Genomic DNA, 15,779 nt, shown 5'->3' with positions numbered 1-15,779 from the left:
CTCAACCTATCTCTGGATGAGTAGAACTTTTCACTTGGCTGTTTTCCCACTTTAGAGATTTGGATTAAGAAGCATGCTGTACTATTTTAAGATTGCTCCAAGTATTTTAGACTTAAGGCATTTGTGCTCAAACCCTGGTCTTTGAAATTAAAATGCCATACTGATTCCATTTGAGATGGCAGTAATTGCTACTCTATAAATTCTTACAAAATTATCCCTTATTTCACGTATTTCACAGTCTTTACATGGTGATCCTAGAAGATGGCAGTGGAAAGATCTGTAGATTAAAACTCAGGAAACCCCAGCCATATTGCTTCTTTGGGACTCTTACTTTCCTAGTCAGTAAAATGAGAATGGAGACAGTATCTCTAACGTTTGATTCCATGTCATATAGTACATGTCTTATCTATACTGTCTGCCAAATGCTGCATTCGTGTGAACAGTTACAGCACAGACTCCCAAGGTGGTGGAGCTGCGTTTAAAACTTGTAACTTTGGATGAGTCTCATGTGTCTGCGTTCATGAAATGGAATACTTGAAATACCTACCCTTCTACTGTGGCCCTGGGGGCTGTGCTTGCTGGTACTGTACTGTCCGTGTGCACCAGGAATGCTGCCTGCGTGTCTCGTTATGACCATCATGATGTTTGTATTGTAGCCTATTTCAGGTGTCATATCCATGAATGTGTATGGCTCTCCACTTACCCCAGAGTTGTCCCCAGCACCAGTTCTGACTACTTTCCTCAGTCTAGGAGGGTATTATTGGGCAAAGATGCCCAATTTTAATGATCCTTTAGAGATCCTATAACTGATTAATAGTAACTTACTGTGGTGCTCTGCACTGGTGCTAAGTTGCTTCAGTTGTGTCCAACTCTGTGCGACCCTATGGACTGCAGCCCACCAGGCTCCTCTGTCCATGGAAATCTCCAGGCAGGATTACTGGAGTGGGTTGCCATTTCCTCCTCCAGGGCATCTTCTGGATGCAAGGGTTGAACCCACGTCTCTTAGGTCTCCTGCACTGGCAGACAGGTTCTTTACCACTAGCACCACCTGGGAAGCCAGAACTTACTGTGTGTGTGTGTGTGTGTGTGTGTGCGCGCTTAGTCGCTCAGTCATGTCCGACTCTTGCGACCCCATCGACTGTATGTAACCTGCCAAGATCCTCTGTCCATGGGATTCTCCAGGCAAGAATACTGAAACTGTGAGGTAGTGCCATTTCTCTAACTGGGCAGGTGATTAACTGCCTATTTGAAACCAGAACTAGCAGCATAATCATTTTAAACACAGCGCTCTGGTCTAGTGGTAATTCCAGCAGGGCTCACAGCACATTCTGGTGTCAGAAACTTTAGTGCCTGTTCACAGCCCACCTAAACAGTGTCCTAGGACTGAAGATGGGTGCTGGGTGGGGCCATCGTGGAGGAGAGCAGCAGTTTTCTGGGTGTAAGAAGAGAGCGTATGGGGAGCAGAGGCAGCCAGTGGGGAGGGCAGAGCTGTAGAGGCCACCAGAAGACTGGCTTTCAGTCTAGTCATCAGAAGGCTCAGAGCGAAGGAGTGACCGGATCTGATGTATTTGATAAGGTTCACTCCAACTGCTGTGCCAGGAACAGAATGAAATGAGCAAGGACAGAGGCAGGGAGGCTGGGTGAGCCATTGCAGTAACCAAGGCAGAAATGATGGCAGGTCATTGCGTGGACGCGGTGAGCAGGGACAAGAGCCGGGATATGTTTTGAAGGCAGAGACCCCAGGGACCCTCCACAGACCAGATGTGGGTGTGTGAGAGAAGAGTCCAGGGCCATCCTAGCCTAGGGCCTGAGCACCTGGGAGGAAGGGGCTGGGGGCGGGTGCCGGGAGTGTGCCCTGCAGAGTGAGGGGTGGTTTCTAGGTCCTGGAAACACTGGCTCCTTGCTCCAGGCAGGGTTTCTGCCCCGAGCACCTGGCATCCGTTGGTCTGGTGGAGGCGGGGGGGGTCCTCCAGAGAGCATTTGGCCGTGAGAGGCTGGGAGGAGGGGTAGGGCTGTGGAGGGTGGACCACAGGACAGTCTGTGTAGAGGAGAGTCTCCACTCTGCAGGTTTGATCCCTTTCTGCCCCTCTCTTGCTTTATGACTTCCCTGGGCCCCACTTTCCCCATCTGTAAAAGTCAATCTCCATGGTCCCACCTCAGTCCTGGAGTAGCGGCTGAGGCAACACTGGCTTCTGGGGTCCTGAGAGGGGAGAGCTTCTCCCGGTGGTCAAAGGTGAAGGAGGCACCTGTGCCCAGACCCCCAGGGCTGCAGGGCAGCTCACCTATCCCAGCTCTGTGGCCGGCCCCAAGCCAACAGCTCCTGGAGCCCTGGACTTGGCTGCTGAAAGGAGAGTTCAGACAAAAATCATCCCATGAGGGCCGGTGGGTGGGCTCGCTAGTGGTCCTCCAAAGGGAGGAAACCACTGTATGTAAGCTTGCTATTCAAGGGGCGCAAACATGAGAAGACATGTTCAGAGGTGAAGAACTTGCCTGAGGTCACACAACTACTGACAGGGCCAATTTTCAGTCGAAATCTACTGGCCTCAGAGCCCTTGCTCAACATTATATTATTTTTCTCCGACTTTGATGACGATAGAATCCTCACTTTCTACAATAGAACCAGTTTGATTTAATTAGTACAGTGTTGGTTCATTTACGACCACCTCTCATTTGAGGCAAAAGCTGCTTTTCAAGAAAGTTTAACTTAAAGACATATGAAGAATATTATGTGCTCACCAGACCACAAGAGAGAAGGCTTTTGTTGCCACTGGACATCCATTCCCTCCCCTGCAAAAGGGAAGACTCTTGCTGGGAGAGAAGACTGGCCAGTTTGTGTGATGAAGTTCAGAGAGGGGAGGGTGCCTGAGGAGGAAGAGGGGGCTGAGAAGGCTTAAGGGGCACTTAGGGGAGGGGCGGGAAGAGGGGCTGGGGCAGCTACAGGAGTGAGGGGCGGGAAAAGGATTTTCATGAAGATCATGTATATGGACTCCTTTAATGTCCTTTAAGACACACATGAGTTATACATTAATCCCTTTTAAACTACTTCTGGCTCACTAACTTACTAAAACATGGGCCTCTCTGAGCCCATGAAGCAACAATGCAAAACAAGAGGCTTGACTTATCTGATGGGCTGGACAATTCTGGCAATGCAGTGGAAAGTGTGTGTGTTCTTGTTTTCCCCACAAGGAGGAGCCCGTGTCCACACTCTCCAGACAACAGGCCGCTCAAATGTGGTGAAAGCGTGACATTGGTGCATTGGTTCCAGAAGAGGGCCTTCCAGGGATTGGTGTGAGGTCTGCAAAGGTCCTCTTGCCTGAAACCTCACTTCTCAGGTCACGGAGACTGTTTAATGGCATGGACACAATATACTACATTTTAAAAAAATAAGTGTATAAAACTAAGTTACTGAATTTTTCTGCAAGATAATTTGTATGAGTGATGAAAAAAATACTGAAAGGATAAACATCAGAATGTCAATATTGGTTATTTCTGAGAAGTGGATTAAGGAGATTAAAATGTTCTTCATTCCTTTCTGAAACTTTTTTTACAGTGACCACTGTTTTGTCAGACAAGTTTCATCGGTAGAAGAGAATATATCAAGTGATCCTGCTGAGTGATCTCTCTGCCTCTGAGCACTTACTCATTTCCATCTGGGTGGGCTCTGCTAGGAAGAGCATGGATCTGGGAGTAGGGAGACCTGGTCCTGGCCTCAGGCTCTTCCTCTACTCCCCATGCAAGGCCTGACACACTCGTGTGCACACCCACCCTCCCCACTGCACACACAAACACTCACAGCTCTTAGCCTGCACCCCGGTCCATAGTGAAATCCCTGAACAGTGCAGCTGGATGACAACGGAGCAGTTTGACCCACCTCTCTCATTTTACAGGTGGGGAAACAGGCTGAAGGAGAGCGGCAAGGTGCTGAAATGAAGGGGAGGCTGGCCAAGTCCTTTGTGAACCTGGAGAGAGGTCGGGCAGCTTCTTCTACAACAGCAATACCATTCTTAACGACATGGGACAGTAATAGCCGACACCCAGGCACTGTGCTGAATAGTTTAGTTACAACTTTTAAAATTTTCACTACAATCCTACGAGCTAGGAATTCTGATCACTCCATTGTATGGGGGTGGGGGTGATTTTACAGGAGAAAGAAGCACAAAGAGGGCAGGATATGCCCAGAGCTACCCAACTGTCGGCGATGGGGAGGGTGTTCTGGAACCAGCCTCTACAGGCCCTCCTGGAATAATCTTGATCCAAGGTAGGACTCTAGCCTAACTGGGGCCCCCGCTACCCCAGACCTGGATAGGCGACTGAGGTTTGGGGGCTGGTCCTGAGAAGGGAAAGGGGTGTGAGCTGAGCCGGGCGGAGCTCCCCGTCACCTGGGGCCACCGGAGGGGCAGCCGCACCCAGCCCTGCGTGGAAGCTCTGGGCCAGCCGCTCCCTGGAGTCACGGCGGCAGGGCCCCTCGGGGAGTATGGAGCACCCTCCTCAGGCATCGGCCTGGAGGGCCACGGGGCTGGGGTCAGCCAGCAGCTGCAGCCCCGCGAGGGACATGCAGAGCGCAGACAGCTGCAGCACCACCTGAGGGTCCTGGGTGACTAGGTGGCCAGGGCCCCGCAGCTCCAGCCCATAGCTCTCTACAAGGCTCAGGGTGAGAGCTGCATCCTCACGCTGCAGCCAGGAGAGGACTTCTGGGGGCAGCGAGAAGTCTGTGTCCTTCCTCTGGTTGTAGTTCAGCTCTAAGATGCTCGCCACCTGCCAGGAATCACCTGGGGCAAACATATAGGCCTCCCAAGGCTGGAAGCAGTGGGACCCACCCTAAGGGCGGGAGCCTGGGGCCTCTGATCACTGGCCCCCACACCCCACCCAAACCCCTCCACCACACCTGAGTCTGGGGCCTTGCTCCCTGAAGAACTGGGGCCCCAAGGACCGTGCCCCCCCAAACACGCCCTTCCCTGAGCTACCTGGGGCCTTGGTTTCCAGCACCCCCAGTGCTCTGAATACACTGCATACACTGTTCTGCCTGGAAACCCACCCCATCTCTTCATCCATTAATCCCTGAATTGCGTGGAGGGGCCCCCTTTCGGAACCCCCCCCCCCCGGGCCCCCACAGCTGCCAACATAAACTACACAAGACCCAGCGCGTCTCCTGTTCTGGGCGCTGTCTGCAATCACCTGTTGGAGTCTCCACTTGACCAGCCTGTGTTCTCAGGCCCGCGCAGAGGGCCCGGCACGAGGCAGGAACCAAGCCTAACCCTTGAATGAGCCTGCGTGTGCCTGCCATGGTGGTCTGGGTCCACAGGGGTCGGAGCCCAGCGCGCCCCTTATGCCCCCGCCCCAGGCTCTCACCAGCTCCAGCTGCTGGGGCAGGACCCCTCTGTTCAGGCACCCGGCCGGCAGGCAGGGTTGGGTGTCACTCAGTGCTGTGGGGAGACGGGGGTGAGGGCCACCACGGGCCTGCAGCACCCGGTCCTCTCCTCAGGGACCTGGTGGCCTCGGGGAGGATGGGCTGGGATACTGGAGCCCTGAGGTGGGGACATGCCCCACCCGGGATCTCTGGGGCCATCTTCCCCCAGAAGGTTCTAGAAGGCGGGATCTGTGCCTGCCCTGGAAGTGCTGTGTGGCCTTCAGTAAGACCACTTCATGGCCCTCAGTTTTCCTAAATCACAATCCATCAAGGGTATGTGTGGGGGGCTTCACTGACCAAGGGTGTTTGTGGGACTGGTGGCTTTGCGAGGTGGTTACTAACCGGGGGACGGTGAGACCAGTCCAGGCTCCCCCTGCCAAGCCAGCACGAGAACCCAGCCCTTCCTCCAGCCCCAGCCCATGGCGTCCTCTTACCGACCAGTGCTCTGAGAATGCAGAGGATGGCCCTGCTTCTCAAGGGCAATAGGCCACCCGAGGAATCCCGGGGCCACCCAGCTGTCCCGGCACCCCGGTGTCCAAGGCCTGCTCCAGCTGCAGGGGAGACGGCGAGAAAGAGCAAGGAGAGGCAACCGTGGGTGCCCCTCTGTCCTCCGTCCGTGCTCCCTGTTGCCCAGGCTCCCGTCCCCACTCCCTGGGGCCCCAGCCCCTCACGATGCCAGGGAGGCTGGGACAAGCCTGGGTCCAGCGCCAGCTGCACTGGACCAAGGTCCCTCCTTGGGCTTCAGGGAGAGCCTCGCACAGCAGCTGGGGCCGGGTGGCGCCCAGTCAGCGGGGCCACAGGAGGTCGTGTGCCACCAAGACCCGGAACATCTCCCATTCCTGCCGCTCACTCCCCTGCCCGCTCCCTGCCCTGACCACTGGGCCCCTCACCGTGTCTTTGAGCTCCTGCAGGGCCCAGGGGCTCTGGAGCAACTCCCAGAGGGCGCCCAGCTGGGAGAGCTGTGGCTCTGGGGGCAGCCTGGCCAGGGCCTCCAGCTGAGCCCCTGCCTGCCTCCCCAGGCCCTGGAAGTCGGGCTCCTAGCTGGTGGCCCTGCCTGTTGGTAGAGGTGTTGGCACCGCTGTGTCCTGTGCCCAGGCTCCTGCCTAGCGCCAGCCCCACCCTGATCAGCCCCGGGGAAGCTCCACGTCAGGCAGAGTGTGCCTTTTTGTGCTCACCCCTCCTGCCTTCCCTGGTACACAGTAGGCACTCAGCATGTTCTGAGCACCTATTGCATGCCAGGCGCTGCACACCCATGGGGCTTATCCTCACCTTCCTCCTTCCACCACCTCCCTCTCCTCCTCCTCAGTCACTCACCCTGCCCAGGGCTGATGCTTCAGCTCACGGAGAGGCCACTTCTCTGCCCCACTGTCTGTTGCTCGGACCCCCGGACTGAGCCCCTCTCCACCCCATCGCCCTTCCAGGATGGCTAAGGCAGGGCTTCTCAGGGTCTCAGTGCCACTGCAGAGGTGGGTGGGCGGGTGGGTGGACCTGGCAGGCTGGTCAGAGGGCCCTGCCTTCCCACCCCTGTTTTGTTGACCATACAGGCCGCCTCTGGAGAGCCTTCCAGGTACCCAACGCTGCCCAGACATCATCACCAATCTTCCTGACCTGGGAAGAAAGCCCCAACCTCCCCTAGTGCAGTGGGGAGACCAAGGCTGGAGCTGGCTCCTGGAGCCGGCCCACGAGCCCCATGCTCACCGTCCTCCCCACAGCCTGGTCCTGGTGTTTCGAGCGCATCTCCACCCCCTGGGGAGAGGACACAGGGCCCTCCCTGCCCCCGAGTGACACAGGGCGACTGCGTGGGGTGGGAGGGGGCCCCGACGACGGGATCAGGGTCTTCTCTGGAGAAGCGGTGATTTCTGGCTGGGTTCCTGAGCTCCCAGCAGGGGTCATTCACCTCCACTGGCATTTCTACAGAGCTTCCCTTCAGGCAGGTACAGAACAGCTGCGTGGGAGCAGGGGTAAAGAAAAGAGAAAAGTCCCTGGACCACCAATGAGCAGGTCCACCTCTGGTCCATGTGATTCTCTTGTCTCTCCCTTCCTCAGGTCCAATGCCTCGGCCCCATCCCCACCCCCCGGGGCAACCCGGGCTCAGGCGGGGTGGTGAGGCCTCCCTGAGATCTGGCCTGGAAGCCCGCTAGGAAAGGCATGAGTGCTCAGGCCCACGAGGAAACAGCCTCCCTCTCCCTCTTCCTGCCCCTTACTCAGCACCCCCCAACCAGCTCCTCCAGCCTCCACGTACCCCAGCAGTCCTCCTCCATCACCAGCTGCAGCACCCTGTAGGCCAAGACAGTGCCCTGTGGGATGCCCACTGCCTTCTCCTTGGCCACAGTGCTCTGACCCTGCAGCTGGGAGGGGGCGGGGAGATTCTAGGACCTGCAGGAAGGGGTCTCAGGGCTGGACAGGAGCGGGGGATGGCGGGCACAGGGAGAGGGGCTGCAGGAGACCGACATGATGACCAGGGGCTGCTGAGGTTGGAGGAGAGGAAGGTGCAAAGGCAGGGATCACTCTGGCACAGCAGGAAGGCACTTTGCAAAATATGTTGCACGTGAGACATTTCCGAAAGTCCCCAGGGCTTTCTGGGGTCAAAGCAATCCACGGTGGCATGGCAAAAGTGCTCAAAGTTCCCACTGCAAAGAAATGAGTTTTGTTTTGCCTCATTATGTGTCGTCCATAGTTTAGAGGGTTCACTTGGGGAAGGGCTGAGCAGGAAGCCCGGGGCGTGGTAGTTCGAGAACCTCCATAGGTCGTCCTCTGTCAGAGGGCAGCTGACAGAGGGGGCTCTCCGGAAGCTGGGACTCCTGACGTGGGGCCAGTGGCGCCACCATCAGTACCGGATCCCACCAGAGAAGTGCTACCAAGAAGCAAGAGAACTATCCTGAGTAACGGATGAGACGAGAGTATGGGACCGTTCTGTACGTCTGAGCTCCTGGACGGTATCCAGTTTGGTGGCCTGGAAACTGACCTCCAGGTGACCGGCCCCTACCTGCACTCATGGGGATGGTGAGAGGTGGGGCCCGGAGGTGATGCTGTGAGTGCAACTCGATTTGTGGGAGTCGAGATCCCCGGGAGCCCTAGAATGCTAGCGTGGGGCCCCGCCTCCCCCGTCACAGTGGGGACTGGAGGCAGCCCATGGACGCTGCGTGGCTGAAGAACAGAGCTGATGAGGAGCAAGTCTGGGTCTTGAAGGCAGGTCAGAGGAACCCTGCTGGTCGGTCCCTGCCCTTGGCACGTTGCGGGCACTCTTCTCACATTGCTGCAGTCTCACCCTGATTCCAGCCCAGCTTCAAGGACCAGAGAAGTCAAGCTCAGAGGTCCAAATGACTTGCCCAAGGCCACACAGCCACCCAGGGGCAGAGCTGGGGTTGGCACCCAGACACACCCAATTTCAAAGTTGATGTGAAACCCCCTGCACTGTGATACTGCTCCCCAGCAGCAGGTAAGACTCACCTGGGAGACTCAGAACACCAGCGACTGGGCCCTAGTCCACACCAGTGAAAACTGTGTGTGTGTGCGTGTGTGTGTGTGCACGCGTGTGAACTGGTATTTTAAAAAAGTCAAATATCAACAAGATACCTCTCCAGGTGATTCTAAAATGCAGAGTTGACACAAGGGTCCAGGGACTCCACACTCCTGGGTGAGATGGGGTGGTTTGGCAGGAGTGAGGGGTGGGCTCCTTGGTGGCTTTCAGCACCCGGCACACCATGTTTGCACCCCCAGCACACCACATTTGCACCCCCAGGGCACCCCCTGCACCTGGACGTGGCCCAGCTGGAGGAGAGACAGCTGCCCGGCTCCCTCTGCTCGGCTCTGAAACGTGGCGTCCTGCACGGCCTCCATGGCCTCGGTCACCACATATAGGCTCTCCTTCTTCCGGCTCTGCAACTCCTGGAGGCACGAGGGTCTCGAAGCCCTCAGTTTCCTGCCAGGGATGCCGGTGGGGGCAGGAGAAGAGACAGAGCTTGGGGGGTGCTCTACAGGGCCCCCTGGCTCTGGGGCCTTCCACAGTGGGCAGCCTGGACTCTGTGCTGATATGGGCAGAGGGGGGCGGGTACAGCGGGCGCCTGGCCTGTACTCAGGACTAGAATTCAAGGTCAGGTGAGGGTGGTTGGAAAGGGGAGAAACAGAGGACTCTGAGACATCTGTCTTCTGCAAGACGTAAAATGACCAGCCCAGAGGCTACCACCTGGCTTCCTGCCAGCTGAATCGAGCAAAAGGCGAATGTTACTTGGTTCGTGTGGTGTTGAAAAATTTTGAGATAATATTAAAATTGGTGATAGTGATGATGTAGTCACTCAGTTGTGTCTAACTCTTGCGACCCCCTGGACTGTACCCCACCAGGCTCCTCTGTCCATGGAATTTCCCAGGCAAGAAATAATGGAATGACTTGCTATTTCCTTCTCCAGAGGATCTTCCTGACCCAGGGATCGAACTACGGTCTCCTGCATTGCAGGCGGATTCTTTACTGACTGAGCCACCAAAACCCCAGTTTTAGCTTCTCTCAAAAAAGACGGTGCCACGGAGCTCACATTCCTGCCTGGGAATAAGCAGGTGCAGATGTCAGCTTCAGCAGGCCTGTGTCCCCAGTTTGCTGGAGTCCCCACCATGTCCTGTTGCCTCACCCTTGGCAGCTACCACACTTCTGTTTCTTTTTCTGGCCTTAAAAACAATGAGGGGTTTGAAATCTCTGACTTAAATGAGTCCCTCTCACTGCCCACTCTCTCTTCCCCGGGGGCTCCTGCCCCTGGGTTTGCTGCTAGTAGTGGACTCCCCCCATCCCAAGATACTCCTCAGAAGGCTTCTCGCCAGGTCCTCAAGTGGCTGGGACCTTGGGCTTTTCCCTACTGCCTCCCGGCCCTGGGGACCTGAGCCCACGGACAGCAGAGCCCAGCCCGCCTGGCTGATGTACCCACCTCTCCTCCACCAGAGCCTCCCAGGTGTGTGTGGGGGGCACCCAGGGCATCCACACAGCCAGCACGGAGCCGGCTCACCGTGCCGCTGCCCGTCTCGCTCCCCTGCTGCCTGGTGCCCAGGCTCACGCCCCTGGTCACGGCTCCTGCCGCCATCTCCTGGAAGTGAACGGGTTCGCTGCGGCTCACCTCTGTGGGGAGAGAGGTTCAGGCATGGGCCAGGGGGCCAGGGGACTAGGCCTCTGTCTCAGGTCCCAGTTTGGCCTCCACATCTTACCGGCTCGGTGTGATCCTGGGGCAAGAAGCCCTAGTCTCCCGGAGCCTCAGTTTCCCCATCTCTAAAAGGGGTGGAAGAATGACAGGGTTTTCCCTCCAAGAGCGGTGGTCAGCGTTTACTGAGGAAATTGCCGACAGGGTCCCTGCCACCCAGAAAGAACTTCATGCATGTCAGCCATTATGGTGATTAAAATGATGATGATGATTACTCATCAGAGAGCCGAGACAGGAGGGAGGAAACGGTGCACCCTTCTCCCCATGGCAGGCACGTGCTGCTTGGGGGTGCCCCTGACGTGTGCCTGGGTAGAGGGGGCGTCAGCTTTCTCCCCCAGGTGGACTCTTTCTCGAGCCACCCCGCAGTCCCCTCCACTCTGCCAGCTGCCAGCCCCACCGGGAGGTACCTGGGATGGGGGAGCCGGGCTCCAGGGCGTCCACGAGGGAGAAGTCCGTGGGGATGAAGGGGGTGTCCCAAGGCCAAAGGGGGTGCCTGTGCTTCTTCCTTACCAGGCAGAAGGGGCGCAGGCACAGGGCGCTGGCCAGGCTATCCATGGGCACCAGCTCGCCCTTCCGGCCCAGCTCTCTGACCAGGCTCTTGATGTCCCTTGAGAACAGCGATGACATGTTCCTTGAGGGGTGAGAAGGGCAGGTGTCACCCAGGGCTGTGGGTTTGGGGGGCCCTGGTGAAGCTGTCAGTCGGTTGAGCTTCTAACACAGTGAGGAAGGAGAGCCCCTGAGCAGAGGACCCCCCACCCCCATGCCTGGGTGCTAAAGTCAGCATGTAGGTGGAAATCACAGGTGGTCAAAACCCCCTGGAACTATCCTTCCAATCACCCCCCACCTGCCTGCATGGGACCCCAAGAAACTCCAGGACCAAGGATGCCTCAGTCTGAACAGCTGTTCGCTTGGGAATGTGCCTTGGTCTCCTCATCTGTTAAGTAGAAGTATATACATATTTACATAAAATATTTATGTGTGCTGTGCTTAGTCGCTCAGTCGTGTCCAACTCTTTGCGACCCCATGGACTGTATCCCGCCAGACTCTCCTCTGTCTGTGGGGATTTCCCAGGCAAGAATACTGGAGTGGGTTGCCATGCCCTCCTCCAGGGGATCTTCTTGACCCAGGAATCGAACTCAGGTCTTCCGCCTTGCAGGCAGATTCTCTACCGTATGAGCCACCAGGAAAGCCCATATTAATAGGTTATTATTGTCTATAACAATACCTCCTCTTGGGGATTGTGACCAGGACTAACGAGTTGTTTGTAAAGCACTTAGAACAGTGCTGGCACAGGTTGATAAGCTGTCCCCTTGAGGGTCTGGCTCACCCTCCTAGTTGGGAGGGTCCTAGGCAGGGTCCAAAGTTGGGGTGGAGGGTGTTTGGGGGGTGAGCTGGTGGGGGCAGCTGCATTTTGTTCAGTCTTTCATAGCACTTGCCATGGCAGTGGGCACCTTACCTCGGAGGGCACTGGGGAGCCACAGAGGGCTCCTAAGCAAGACAGCAACACTGCACACCAGTGTGTGAGTTTCAGGAGGAGCTCTTGGACAGCCGGGAGCACAACCGAGTGGAAAGGAGAGACTTGAAGAGCTTATAACTACATCCAACGGACGTGACTGTGGGCTCCAACCCAAGAGGACAGATTTGTCCCCTGCTGTGGATGGGGGAGAGAGTGTAAGGGGTGAAGGGAAGTGAGGGGCTGACTCCTCCATTAGGCATGGTGCCCAGGGCCCCACAAAAATGTTTTAATTTATGTATCAGAGGAAAATTTTAACTCTCATAGAATTTCATAATACTTAATATTAGAATATTCATCTGTATATTTGGTCTTAAGTGTTTAAGGGCAAAGAGAAATGTAACATATGTACAGCCAGTACAGTCTTAGATGGTAATTTTAGGTTTTTTTTTTTTTGGTAGGAGTGTTAAGGACTCTTGAGTCTGGGAGGCAGCATCTCAATCGCTATGAAATTAAAAGAGGCTTGCTCCTTGGAAGAAAAGTTATGACCAACCTAGACAGCATATTAAAAAGCAGAGACATTACTTTGCCAACAAAGGTCTGTCCACTCAAAGCTTTGGTTTTTCCAGTGGTCATGTATGGATGTGAGAGTTGGACTATAAAGAAAGTTGAGCACCAAAGAATTGATGCTTTTGAACTGCGGTGTTGGAGAAGACTTGAGAGTCCCTTGGACTGCAAGGAGATCAAACCAGTCCATCCTAAGGAAATCAGTTCTGAATATTCATTGGAAGGACTGATGCTGAAGCTGAAACTCCAATACTTTGGACACCTGATGTGAAGAACCAACTCATTTGAAAAGACCCTGATGCTGGGAAAGATTGAAGGCAGGAGGAGAAGGGGATGACAGAGGATGAGATGGTTGGATGGCATCACCGACTCAATGGACATGAGTTTAAGTAAACTCTGGGAGTTGATGATGGACAGGGAGGCCCGGTATGCTACAGTCCATGGGGTCCTAAAGAGTCCAACACAACTGAGCAACTGAACTTGAACTGAAGTCTTACCGACTCTTTCAACCCCATGGACCGTATGTAGCCCGCCAGGCTCCTCTGCCCATGAGATTCTCCAGGCAAGAATACTGGAGTGGGTTCTGAGAAAACTGCTCCCAATTGTAGTATTTTTAGGGAGGAAAGTGACTACGTGGCCGGCGTGGGGCGGCTGCAGACGTTCCCGCACTGGGCCTGCAGCGGGGCGCCCGGCCGAGCGCTGGGAGGGGCGCCGTCGGGCCCCGAGGGGACCTGAGAATTCGGGCCGCGACTGTTGAGAGGACCCCGGGGGGACAGTGTGCGACACGGGCCGCCACAGCCAAGGACTCGGCCTCATGGGGAGACTGTGAGAGAGGCCCTCCGAAGAAAAGGGGTCCCGGGAGGGAGGGAGGCGCAGGGAGAGGACAGGGGGGCGCCGGGGCCTGACCTCCCCGGCGGAGGCCGCTGGGGGATCCCCTCGCACTCAACCCCGTTGTCCCCCCAGGACTCGGGTCCCCGCCCCCCAGTCCCTACCTGAGGCTCCGAGTGACGGGGGTGACTGTGCTGAACCCCAGGCTGCGCCCCACGCAGGAGCCCTCCAGACGCCCACCCGGACCACTCGGGTTTCCAGCCCGGCTCATGGCCCCAGGGGAGCGCGGAGTCTCCCACCCCTCCCTCTGACCCCTGACCCTGACCCATGGGGGTGAGTCTCCCACTTTCAACAAGGGTGCCGTGGATGTACACTAATATTAATATGCGTGCTGTTTTTCTTTCATGTAAAGAATCAAATTGTTCCCAGATTTGTAATTTTTTTTTTAAACTTCTGATGCCCCCTTCACCGCCAGCCCTGCACCCACCCCCCAGCGCCTCCCCAGAGACATCACTTTGAACTCATTTTGTTGTTGTTTTCTCTTTTTGAGGACTATATTGAGATGTAATTCACACACAGTTCACTGTAATTCACACACACTTCAGTGTCCAATTCAGCGACTACGACTACATTCACAGAATTGTGGAGCCATCACTGCAGTCAATCTTAGAACATTTTTATCACCCTCCCCCGCAAGAACCCGATCCCACCCACTAATGTGCTTTATGGATTTGCCTATTCTAGATATTTCATATAAATGAGATAACACAAGATGTGGTCTTTTGTATCTGTCCTCACTTACATAATAAGCTTGCTCAGTTGTAAGCATTAAACGTGGACTTACACCAGGGAAAATGAGAATTTAGGTCCCCCCTACCTCTAGACCCACAGGACTCCCATCACTCCTCTGGAGTTATAATTCTTTGTTCTTTACTGTTACTGTGACTCTGTAAACTCTACTCAGCTATTAATAAACTGTAATTATTTTTTATTTCCAGGAGGATTTCGATAGTTTCTCATTGTCCTTTTTTTTTCTTTCTATTTTCTATGTACTTATATCTAATTAAATCCAAATTCCACCAAATGCTTAAATCTCTTCCTCTTATGCCCAGATTCCAGGTATTTTATCAATTTCATATTCCTGGAGAAATCTCTCCCCAAGGCTTCCTATCACTTAGGTGTATCACATCCTCTTACAACTTTCTGGAAAAGGGAACATGGGCACTAATTATTAAAAAAAAAACAACTTTGGTTGAAAATATCCTTATTCTACCTTCATGATATAGACTACTAAATTGCAAATAATTTTCCATCAAAATTTAGGAAGACCTTGCTCCATTGCCTCTAGTCTGCAGTGGTTGTATTTTAAAGGCATTCTCATGTCTGATCTTTTGTAAATAATCTGTTTTTCCCCTGGATTTTCACTTCATTCCACACGTTCTGAAATGTCCCTGAAACGTTGTGGTATGAGCTCATTTTCATATATCAATGTTTGTGCTAGGCACTCAATGGGCTCTTTAAATCTCAAAATATGTGTCCTAATTATGGGGTATTTTCTTGAATAGTTTTCTTGATGATTCCCTGTGTGTGTGTGTGTTCTCTTTTGGGAGAAGGGACCTGTTTTATCCAAATGTTCACCTTCCTAAACTGCCCTTCTAAATTTCTTTTCTCATTTTTATCCTGTGGCTTTTGGCTCTACTTTTTGGGAAATTTCCTCAACTTTATCCTTTAATCTTGAATTTCATTTCTGTGATAATAGTTTTAATTTCTAAGAGCTCTATTTCCTCAATGTTCCTTTTAAAAATTTTGTTGTTTAGTCCAACTGTTTTGTGATGCTGCTGTCGGTAACCTGCCAGGCTCCTTTGTCCATGGGAATTCCCCAGGCAAGATAACTGGCATGGGTTGCATTTTCTCCTCCAGGGCATCTTCCCGACCAAGGGATCAAACCCCGGTCTCCTGCGTTAGCAGGTGAATACTTTACCAACTGAGCCATCAAAATCCAAGTTTTAGCTTTTCTCAAAAAGAAAATCACAAAAAACAAAAACAGTACCGTGGAGCTCACATTCCTGCTTGGCAATAACTAGGTAGAGCTGTGACACAGCTGTCAACTCCAGGCAGGCCTGCGTCCTCTTTCCTTCTCCAGGGGATCTTCCCAACCTGGGAACTGAACTCGTGTCTCCTGCATTGGCAGGTGGATTCTTTACCACTGAGCCACCAGGGTACGGCCCTCTCAGTTGCTTTTTGTTAGTTTTGGCCTCAACTGTTTCTCAGATATCTGACGATGCTTGTCCGCTTCCACTTTGATGGAGGGGCATCAAAAATCAGACTGGAAGCTCTGAGCAGT

At 54.2% G+C, this 15,779-nt stretch overlaps 2 protein-coding genes across 3 annotated transcripts; both read right to left on the bottom strand.

Annotated features, from left to right (window-relative positions):
• Positions 1-4,039: 4,039 nt before the first annotated feature.
• On the bottom strand, positions 4,040-7,684 carry LOC145511208 (gasdermin-C4-like). Of its 2 annotated transcripts, XM_081504054.1 has the most exons (6): positions 7,650-7,684; positions 6,722-7,352; positions 6,298-6,461; positions 5,842-5,958; positions 5,350-5,423; positions 4,040-4,755 (listed from the first exon to the last, which is right to left on the bottom strand). In XM_081504054.1, exons 2-6 carry the CDS (start codon positions 6,997-6,999, stop codon positions 4,489-4,491), a joined length of 900 nt encoding a protein of 299 aa, XP_081360180.1. In that variant the 5' UTR covers positions 7,000-7,352; positions 7,650-7,684; the 3' UTR covers positions 4,040-4,488. The 2 variants fall into 2 exon arrangements, with proteins under 2 accessions (XP_081360180.1, XP_081360182.1); XM_081504056.1 differs by lacking the exon at positions 6,298-6,461 and having other exon boundaries at positions 4,040-4,797; positions 7,305-7,352; positions 7,650-7,678.
• Positions 7,685-9,973: 2,289 nt separating this feature from the next.
• Positions 9,974-13,738, bottom strand: LOC145510782 (gasdermin-D-like). The gene is made up of 4 exons (XM_081502983.1): positions 13,600-13,738; positions 10,995-11,218; positions 10,321-10,508; positions 9,974-10,066 (listed from the first exon to the last, which is right to left on the bottom strand). Exons 1-4 carry the CDS (start codon positions 13,704-13,706, stop codon positions 9,974-9,976), a joined length of 612 nt encoding a protein of 203 aa, XP_081359109.1. The 5' UTR covers positions 13,707-13,738.
• Between the last annotated feature and the right edge of the window lie 2,041 nt (positions 13,739-15,779).

This window comes from Giraffa tippelskirchi, chromosome 6 (assembly GCF_054371585.1).
Source record: "Giraffa tippelskirchi isolate mGirTip1 chromosome 6, T2T-mGirTip1v1.2.pri, whole genome shotgun sequence".
Taxonomy (NCBI): Eukaryota; Metazoa; Chordata; class Mammalia; order Artiodactyla; family Giraffidae; genus Giraffa; species Giraffa tippelskirchi.
The sequence above is the reverse complement of the archived record's forward strand: the minus strand, read 5'-3'. Positions and strand labels throughout refer to the sequence as shown.